The 10,417-nt window shown below is 46.3% G+C and overlaps 1 protein-coding gene across 1 annotated transcript; it reads left to right on the forward strand.

Annotated features, from left to right (window-relative positions):
* Window positions 1-6,961: 6,961 nt before the first annotated feature.
* Window positions 6,962-10,179, forward strand: LOC117049265 (protein DENND6B-like). Its single transcript, XM_033154026.1, is given in 3 exon segments — window positions 6,962-7,149; window positions 8,008-8,341; window positions 8,344-10,179. Coding segments are annotated over 3 exon segments (1,941 nt in total). The 3' UTR covers window positions 9,763-10,179.
* Window positions 10,180-10,417: the final 238 nt, after the last annotated feature.

Consider the following 10,417-nt stretch of genomic DNA (forward strand, 5'->3'; position numbering starts at 1 on the left):
CATTTCAGTGCAAAGGAAACACAATTTAAATGGAAAGATGTCATCAATTATGTGTTTTTTTGCTTACCAAAAACAATAACAGGCGCAAATACCAATTGACATTAATTGGGCAGATTGTTTTCCAGATATGAGATAAATAAGTAAACACTGCCAGTTCCAACTTCTGTTCTCATTTCATATCCCTAGCAAGACACACATTACTCAGAATTAGGCAATCAAGTTATTCCCACTGTTATTTCTTCTGCCAGCTTCAGGGAGCAGGAGAATGAGCCACACGCCTCTCCTGCAGCTCTAGGACTTAGCTCTGGGCAGGACTTCAAGAACTTTCAAGCCTTTCTTTTATCTGCTAGGAAACCATCTGAAAGTGATTTTTAAGAAATCTGCTTCTTAAAAGAAGTCGTTTGGAAACACATGTGCTGCCATGCAGAGAAGTAAGTATGCAAGTATTTAAAAAATAGCATAAAGCTGGAATTTCATCTGTAGAAACATTTCTACAAGAATAATCAATGACATCTACAAGTTCTATCTGTTCTAGTTAATAGTTTGGCTAAATGGCAAAGAAGTCACTGGTTGTTCCAAAACAGTAGTTTTTCTGCAGTTGCCCCTGCTTATGACTTTTTATGGGTGAATTAATTCAGAGTTTGTTGGGCCACAATCTAATGGAGAGGCTGAGTTCTCACAAGCAGCAGAGGAGCAGGTGGAGCTGTTTCAGGTCCATCCCACTTCAGACTGAAGGTGGGCCTTGAATGTTCTCACCACATCAGCTGTACTGCTCAGAATACATGTATATTATAAGCATCTGGCTTCTAAAACTATGATGTTTTGCATGTTCAGACCCGGAAACCTCCCCCCTAAATAAATTCACACTTGACTCAAATTTTAGTTCGGTTTTTGGCAGAATTTAGGCCCCAACTAGCTCAACTAGCTCCCGGCCATGCAGGTAGCGCTGACCCAGGGTTCCAGCATAGGTCAGCCAAGGGTGAACACCTGGATAAGCGGAAAGCCGGGAACAGACTATCTCCGCCACCCAAATGTCCCTCTGGACTCAGGCATGGGCACAACCCCCTCTCATGGTTGACCAAACCATTGATTCCTTTAACAGAATACCCTTCGCATAGGGATGGAGAGAGCGTTCTCCCATCCCTATCACCTGAACCAGAGCCTATCCACAACCCTTAAGTTTTGATGATTTGCTACGCGGCAGGGGAAACCCAAATGGCAACAGCCAATCAGCCAAGTGGGGGGAAATTCCTGCCGTGCCCCTGTCCCAACGACACACAACACATGACGGCATAGCAAGGTCAAGCGCAACAGCCCTAAAAATAGGGAGAGGTGGACAGGTGTTTCGAATGCATGCACCAAAAGACGAAGCTCTGGGACACGTTCATGGGTATATATATATATGTCCCTCGATCAATTTGAACTGCGCCCCATTGGTCCGATTAATCCCAGCATCGAGGGACGTTCCAACTGGGTATTGTGGCTGACCAATCATACCCACCCACAACACAGGGTGATGGTTTCCAGGTCTCACCGCAGCACTTTTGAGGGAGGACCCAATTTCATAGTTAGTCCACAATACAAATGGCGCCAGAAGTCTTTGGTGTACAATTCAGAATATGTAATTATGTCAACACTGAAACAGAGCCAAGTATTTAGGATCAGGAGTAGCCTGAGATGTGTAATGAAGAGAGTATGACCTGTGAGGATGCATTTCCTGCAACCACAGCCATCCCCAGCGTGGTACCCCCCCCCCCACTGCCCCTCCTGCTTTTCATGGCAATGGTGACAGTGGCAGGCCCTCCACTTGGCTTTTTGGGGGAGATACGGTAGTTTTTCTGTTTCTTAAGTATTATTATTATTATTATTATTATTATTATTATTATTATTTAGATTTGTGTTTAGCAGTGGCAACCTCCCTGCCCCACCCCTGCCTTATATTTATTTTATTTTGCTCCTCCTTTAGCAGAGACAGAACTGCCCAGGTCCTCTGTCTCCTCTCTCTCTGCATGGCTCTGGTTAGGGAGGTGGTGGGTCATAGCACTGCTGGCCACAGCTGCCAGTGCTGGGCACAGGTCACCCCAAAACACAGAGCTCAGGGTGCTTGCCCTCATTCACCTCCCCCACCCTGCCTGTAACAGTGAAGCCCCAGCCCCCCCCCCATACACCTGTGACTTGGGTACAAGGCAGCCTTTCCACAGCTTTCTCTGCATGTCTAGAAGCATCTTGTCTTGTCTTTTCAGTCCTGGCTCACAAACTCATCTCTTTGCAAACAACATGTGCTCTTCCTCTCCTCATGGCTCCTTGTTAGCCAGCTTTCCCAAACTCTCGCTCACATCCACATCCTTCCACAGCTAAACATTTCACTTGCATCCAAGATGTGGATGGAGGAGATGGAGGCGCCTTCTGGGGGATGGATTGTGACATATTCAATTCCTTACAAAATCTTCCAACTGTACAGGCCTAGAGAATTGTTAATTTGTTTTGAAATGAGTCTTTGTCTGGAATATTATTGAAATACCGTAATGGGATTTCTTGAAATGATAGTACTGTGCTATCATGATCCTTGATATTTGTGTTTTGTTTTGTTTTTTGTTTCATATATTGTGTACTGCTTTGAACACAATTCCTTCTGTGGGGACAAAATGCACATAGGAAAGAAATTTAAATCTTATCTAATCTAAAATAAAATCTTACCTTTATTAGGCAGAAAATGTGCAACTCTCTTTGGATTTTGTATGTGACACTCTTGGGAGTCTTCCTTTTCATTTTGAAGAGGCTCTGAAGTCAGAATGCATTCTGCAACTAAGTTATTTCAGAAGGTCATGGTGAGGGCTGCCTAGGGGAACCATCTGTCTTTAAAGCAACTTGAGATTACAACATGCTGTCTTCATTCCTCTTTCCCATATTTTTCGGTGAGAGTCATTGCTTAATAGCCAAGTAAGAACAGACATCCTCTCCAAGACATGCACCAGAACAGTGTGCCAGTAAACAGAATTTTAACTGCAAGCCAGAAATCTTTGTGAATTAGTCGCCCATGTGGCTTCCCAAAGATGAGGTGATCATGGGCAAATGCTAGAGTCATTGCCCATATATGCAGCAAGCTGCTTCAGGTGGTAGGATTTAGGGGGATAACTGAAGGAAGAAAAGAGAAAAGGAAAGAGGAGGAGGGAGGGGAAAGGGGATGAAGGTGAACTTGGAGGGGTTGCAAGAACAAGAGCAGGAGGAAGTGGAACTGAGGTTAAGACAAAAATGGAAGTACAGAAGGTGTTTCAGAATAGAAATGGTGGTTTCATGAATTGGTGGAAGGTGAAAAGGGGCACTTTGCAGTTGCAATGTGCGGGAGCTGCCCATGGGAGTGGCCTGTGTCCCAGGGAGGTTACACAAAAGAAGGGGGCATGGATAGGGGTGAAAATGGGTGAAAAGAAGGACTGTGGAATAAAAGAGACCAGCGGCTTCAGAAATGGGCATAGGAAGGTGAAATGAAAGCTTTGGAGATGCATGGGGGCAGGAGTCTGAAGGAGGTCAAGTTTCCACAAGATCTGACAAGAGCATCCCATGACATGGTTAGGGCTGCTCTGTGATGCCCTGAAGTAATCCCTACCTCCAAACCAGAAAGGGATGCGAATAATCTCATAGCAGGAAAAGAAAGTCTTAAATTTTCTTTCTCAAACCTGTAGCTTTCTGAAAAGGGCACACTTTTACTGTTGGAATTAATAATGATCACTAGACAAAATTCACTTAGATGATATGAACTAGCCTATTTCTCAGAGATTAATCATGGACCCAGTTTAAAAAATGATCATTCAGGTAGTTTCTGTCAGCTGTCAGAAGAGCCCCAGGCTCTCATAATACTAGACATTCTTGCAATGAGCTATGAGATGGTTTTGATGCTTGGATGAAGGCATATAAACCACAGGCTGGAAAGATTATAGGTGCGTATGAAGAAACCAAAATCTCCATACTGATGATGCATGAATAGGAGAATAGTGATAGAACAGAAAAAAATTACTGAAGGAAAGATAAATCATAATATATTGCCAGATTTAAGAGGTAAAAATTAACCTGCCACAAATATGTTTCAGCCTCTGACTTCTGCGCAGGATGGGTTGCAAGAGAAATACCAGGCAGAGATTCATATTTCAGAGAGCTAATAACAAGCACCTTGCTTTAACAGAGCATTAGAGGTCAAGTCACATTTTTCAAACATCAAAAAGGAATGGCATGACTCAAAAGATTAATAATAGCCTAGGATGGGTTTTGCTGGTAGGTTTTTATTGCAACTTGCTTTCACATTCAGCCCTGTTCTGCTTCTGCCTGGGTCAAACCAGGCCAGCTTGAAATGCATGGTGTGAAATGCAGAGGGTCTTGTGGCGCATCTTCCCACTGTGTCCAATGGCAATGGCTGGGTCAACTGAATTCTGGGTGGGCCAGGAGGCAGCGTGATCCCAGTGGACATCGTGTTTTATGGAGTGGGGGTGATGGGAGTTGTAGTCTAACAACATCTGGGGACCCAAAATTCAGAAAGGCTGATGTGATGTAGGCTATAATTCTGGAGGGCGGGGGGGGGGGGGAGAGCAATGTTTTCCTTCAGTATTTCATGCCTTCCGAAGGCACTTCAATATCTTAAATACTGTGCACAAATATCTTGGAAATGGGTCCCAGTGAATTCAGCTGACATTCCTTCTGAATAAATAGTATAGGGCTGTCCCTAACCAAGTAGCTTTGAGGAGTTTCAGTACTTCATCATGAACATAATCTACTGTGGGAGAATAAAGGGCAGTGCTCATAGGAATTCTTTGAGACCTCATGACCACCACCATGAACCAGAAAAATCACATTTTGGGGGCATTTTTGTAAAACAAAATAGCTCAATAACTTTTTGGGTGTCCTGGTTTTTGCTTTTTGAAATCTGGCAACCCTGTCATTATTATTCCTCTTCATGGATCACTGCCTTGTTGTGGCAAAGGGACTTGAATAACTAAGGGAAGCTCTGAGCTGTGCTGCGCAGGGCCACCCAAGGGGGACAGGTCACAGCCAAGAGTTTAGACTAAATGTGATCCACCTGAAGAAGGAACTGGCAACCCACTCCAGTATTTTGCCATGAAAACTCCATGGACATAAAAAAGTAGAAACTTTGAGAAGAAAATGAGAGTTGCCAAGGCATGCTGTGATTCATGGGGTCATGGAGCGTCCAACACGACTAAGACGACTAAACAACAACAAACAACATCATTATTATTATTACATTTATACTCCGCCCTTCCTCCAAGGAGCTCAGGGTGGCGTAACTGGTTTTCCCTCTCTCTATTTCTCTCTATTTCATCCTCACAAAAGCCATATGAGGTAGGTTAGGCTCAGATGCAGTGACTGGCCCAACGTCACCCAGTGAGTTTCATGGCTGAGTGGGAATTTGAACACATAGGAGGTTTGGTCTCCCATGGCCAGTGCACCCATGAGGCAGGGTGAGGCACCCTCCTCAGGTGGCAGGAGCCACAGGACATCAAATCCCAGTGTATATCTTTATTTCCTCATTGTTCCTAATGTAGGTCTTTATTACCTCCTTCGTTCCAGGAGAGGAAGGAGCCACCATTTTGTGTTTTACCTCAAGCACTGAAATATATTGGGCTGGCCCTGGTCTCTCCTCCCATGGGTCATCAACGTCTGGCCTTCATATATCTGAGGTTGGGGTGTTTTAGTAGCAGGAATTATTTGTGGTAGGTTTTTGTATATTTGACGGGAGTTCTGGGTCTACTGGTAGTAAAAGTCTGCTTGAATCACAGGTAGATTAAAAGTTGTAAATGTGAATCAATTTCTTATTTTGTTATGTACTGTAATAATAGAATTAGGGGTTATTCAATGAAATTAACATAGAATTGATTTAAGACAGAAGGCAATCTTCAACTAAATAATTGAGCGAACAGAACAACTTCCGCTTGCACAACAGGACCCCCACTGCCCTGCCCACTGCCACACAGGCCCTGCCCTGTCCCCAAATCTGCTCCAAAGGGTTGAGGGAACCTACAAAACAGATTTAGGGGGCAGAGGGAAGAGGGGGGGGAGAAGTTCCGTTGCGCAAACAAAAGTCATTCCACTCATGCAATTATTTTGCTGAAATAACAATAGCAGTAGTAATAGGCAAACATAAGAACTGCAGGATAAGGGGTAAATAAAGAGTTGGAAGATAATAACTTCAGCTCCTGTTTGGTAGAAGAACCAAATTTGGTACACCGCTACTCCTTTATTTGGCTTCCACATAAAATCATTCCAAAAACTTGACCTCATATAATAAGGTAATGGAAAATCAAGGAATCTCATTGATGGAAGGAGTGACTTAAGCCATGGAAACCCCAGGATGTCATAGGACAGCCAGCCAGCAATAATTTCAGTACCATTACTTTTTGCTTTATCAGGAAAAGCAGTAACACTGAACACGGAATTGCTTCAAAAGTTTCAGTCAATTTTATTTCGGAGATTCTCAAATGTCTTCAGTTTAATAACATTTTCAGGCTTCAATTACCAAAAATTGGTTTTCACATTTCAGTGGGGGAAACAAGTTCCCAGCAAAACCCCAATACCATGTGTCATTTTGGGAAACAGTATTTAGTGTGTGATTCTTGTAGGAACAAAGAAAAGTAAATTCATTTGTGATAATTCTGAAGTAAAATCAAAATACGCAAACAATGAAAAGATTTGCATCCAAATTTTAGTACTAGAATATTCATTATAACTTAAACACATAAACAAATGCAATCATATTGATTATTTACACCCCAGTTTTAACTGTCAACATTAAGTATATTGGGGGGGGGGGAGAGAGAGCCTGAGAACTTAGTGACGAACAGTCTCTTCTTGCATCCCACCAGAGTCACTCAGACCTCTTTTTAACATGCTGTGTGATTTTTTTTGTTGTAAAATCATTGAAAACGGTTTCCCTCCCCCCCCCCAGATGTCCTGATACATGATAGAGAAAGTACACAAGTGTCTGTCAAGGGGGAAACAAAGAAAGAAAAGGAAAGGAAACAGCAAGTTGGAGGCCACCATTGCTGGCCACTTGAATAGGGGCCCTCCTGTGCTTGACAAAATAGTGAATCAGAACAAAACCGGAGTCAAACAGCTATTTGTCAAGTGCAAAGATGCACAAAAGTTGTGAGAACATGGGTCTTTCTGTAAAAATGTGCCAGACACTTTTTTGTAGTGCCAGTTCGAGACCCCTGATGGATCGTTGCACTGTGAGTGGCGCATTGTATGCGGCAATAAAGAGACATCTGGTTAGTTCTCTTTCTGAAAGAAAGCTCTAACTCAGCTTAAATAAATTGACCAGTCCCCTAGTATTTTTAGAGATTTGCTTATTGCCACTGGATTTGGAGTATTGCTTTCTCTTTCCTGAATTTATCACGTAAATAGCTCACACCTGCCTTTACTCTGAAAATTAAATAATCCATGTTTCCTGCCTGCCACAATTTTTCCTTTCATTCAGATATATAGTGCACATTTAACATTCCAATAACCCAGGCAATTCAACAGAACTGCATTTTCCTTTTTCCTTTTTGAAGGATTTTATTTTTATTTTTTATTCATAGGATAACTTCCACCTTTGTGGAATCAGGATGCAGGAGGTGGGTGGGCAGCGCAAGGAGAGGAACTCAAAGCCCAGGAAACACCAGAGGCAGAGTCTGGAAGGTCATGGTATAAAAGCGGGGGACCCCCCTCCCCCATAATGAGGGGTAATTTCTGGGGGTTTTTAATAAATCATTTTTATTGAGCTTTACGTTGCCAATTTAAATTCAAACAATAAACATCATCCTTTAGGATTCCCTGAATCCTTTGACTCCCCTCCACCCTTCCATGGTTACCATTTTCAATCTTTTTCCACTGCTTCCCTTATTTTCTCTATTTTTCTTAAATAATCCAATTTTACCTTAGCTTTTAATACATTACAAGTGATACTCAAATCCTGACAAAAAAAAATCAGTTGTTTACAGTGTTCTCTTAAATACATTGTAGAGGCTCCGGGCGGGCTGGAGGCCATGCACTGTTGTCGCTGCCTCTCCTCTCCGGGGCCTGGGAGTCCCTCTGCCGGCGGCGGTGGCTCAGTGCTGCCCTGAGGGCGCCTGCATGGCTGGAGTGCGTGTGCTCCATCACCTTCGACCTGGAGCTGGGCCAGGCAGTGGAGCTGGTGTATCCCCCTGACTACACCTTGACGGAAAAAGAGAAAACAAGCACCTGCTACCTATCCTTCCCCGACTCATACTCAGGCACCCTTGGAGATACCCAGTTCAGCTTTCACTTCCGTCAGTCTGCGGGGGAGCAAAATGCATTGTTTGGGGATGACTTTGAATATACTGTAATAGGGAAGCTGCAGTATCATTACAGAGAGACCCTGCACACTACTCTGGCTATGTGTTCTTCCGGCAAGTCAAGGACAGCTCTGTGAAGAGAGGCTACTTCCAGAAGTCTCTTGTCCTGGTGTCTCGCCTCCCCTACATGAACCTCTTCCAGGCCTTGCTGCAGCTCATAGCCCCAGAGTACTTTGACAAGCTGGACCCGTGTCTGGAGGCAGCGTGCAGCGAGATTGACCAGTGGCCGCCTCCTGTGCCTGGCCAGACCCTCAATCTCCCAGTGATGGGCGTCGTCATTCAGGTGAGGATTCCGTCCCGCTTGGACAAGCCTGGCTCCAGAACCGCCAAGCCCCAGAATCAGGAGAACCTCTTGCCTGCCCCCCTAGTCCTCCCCAGCATCCATGAACTGGACCTCTTCAGGTGCTTCTAGCCAGTGCTGATCCACCTGCAGGCGCTGTGGGAGCTGCTTCTTCTGGGGGAGCCCCTCATGGTCATGGCACCTTTGCCTGCCGCCTCCTCAGAGATGGTCCTCGCCCTGACCAGCTGCCTGGCCCCCCTGAAGTTCTGCTGCGACTTCCACCCCTACTTCACCATCCACGACAGCAAGTTCAAGGAGTACACGACGCAGATGCAGGCCCCGCCAAGTGTTGTCCTGGGCATCACCAACCCCTTCTTCATCAAGACTCTGCAGCACTGGCCACACATCCTGTGCCTGGGGGACCTCAAGATGCCCGGGGATTTGCCCAAGCAGGTCGAGGTGAAGAAGCTGGCCAAGCTGAAGACTTTGGATGCCAAGCCGGGACTTTACACCTCCTACAAGACCTTCTTGCACAAGGACAAGACCCTGATCAAGCAGCTCTTCAAGGGCATCCACAAGAAGCAGTCCTCCGATGCCCAGAGCACCCTGCTGCAGCGCCACCTCCTGGAGCTCACGCAGAGTTTCATTATCCCCCTAGAGCACTACATGGCGAGCCTCATGCTGCTACAGAGGACCATCACCCCCTGGAAGAACCCCCCTCAGATCCACCCTTTCCAGCAGGAGGACTTCCTCAAGACCCTGGAGCATGCTGGGCCTCAGCTAACTTGCGTGCTGAAGGGGGACTGGGTGGGTCTGTACAGGCGCTTCATCCGATCCCTGAACTTTGATGGCTGGTGCCGCCAGAGGCACCTGGAGATGATGCACAAGCTGGAGGCCCTGCACTTGGAAGCCATCTCGGAGGTGAACATCTGGGCCTGGATGAAGGACACGTCTGAGGTCAAGGTGGTGGACCTGGTCCTGAAGCTCCAGGAGAAGCTGGTGCGCGCCAGGTGCCATCGCCTCCCCGTGAAGGAGGAGATTCTGCATCGGGTGGGCCTCTACATTGCCACCATCGTTGGGTCGGTCCCCGAGGACCTCCAGGCCGTCCTGGGGCCCCAGTAGAGGCCGTCTGAGCCAGAGGAACCCGGCTGCGGGGAGGCAGCTGCCCCCCATCTTGGCAGGCTGGGCCTGGAGTGGGGTGCCCCATGGGCTCTTGGAGGGGGCTGCCCTTCCTCCCCACAGAAGCTCTTTTGCCTGCAGGACCCTCTTCTTTGCCCGAGGATGGTCTCCTGCCAGTTGCTGCGCCCACATCTCCCCTGTGTCGGAGAAGGGAGAAACGTTTCCTGCAAGGCAGACGGTGGCCCCGACGGGAGCAGGCCCCTCTCCTTCATGGCCCTGCGTGAGGGCAAGTGGCAGCCCCTCCACCCTGCCCCCCAACCTCTGGATGTGCCTGCTGTGCAGTGGCAGTAAATCAATAAGTGTTGGTTGTCAGGAGCCTTTGCTGCTGAGCTTTGCCTCAGCCATCTTTATTTATTGCCTTTATTTATTGCCCCCCCCTTGTCTAAGCCAGAGGTTCCTAATGCGGGGGGCAGTGAGATTCCCTGGCGGGGCACTGGAAAAATAAAGGACCACCAGCCTTTGAAAAGCTGGCATCACTGGATCCAGTTCACCCGTTTTGTTGAATTAAACTCAATTGTTTTGCCATTATGTGAGCAATTCCATCATTGCTGCACTGGCAGAGATAGAGATCGCTTGATACCCCACTGTATTGGCATAT

The sequence above is a fragment of the Lacerta agilis genome, chromosome 1 (genome assembly GCF_009819535.1).
Source record: "Lacerta agilis isolate rLacAgi1 chromosome 1, rLacAgi1.pri, whole genome shotgun sequence".
NCBI classification, from domain to species: domain Eukaryota; kingdom Metazoa; phylum Chordata; class Lepidosauria; order Squamata; family Lacertidae; genus Lacerta; species Lacerta agilis.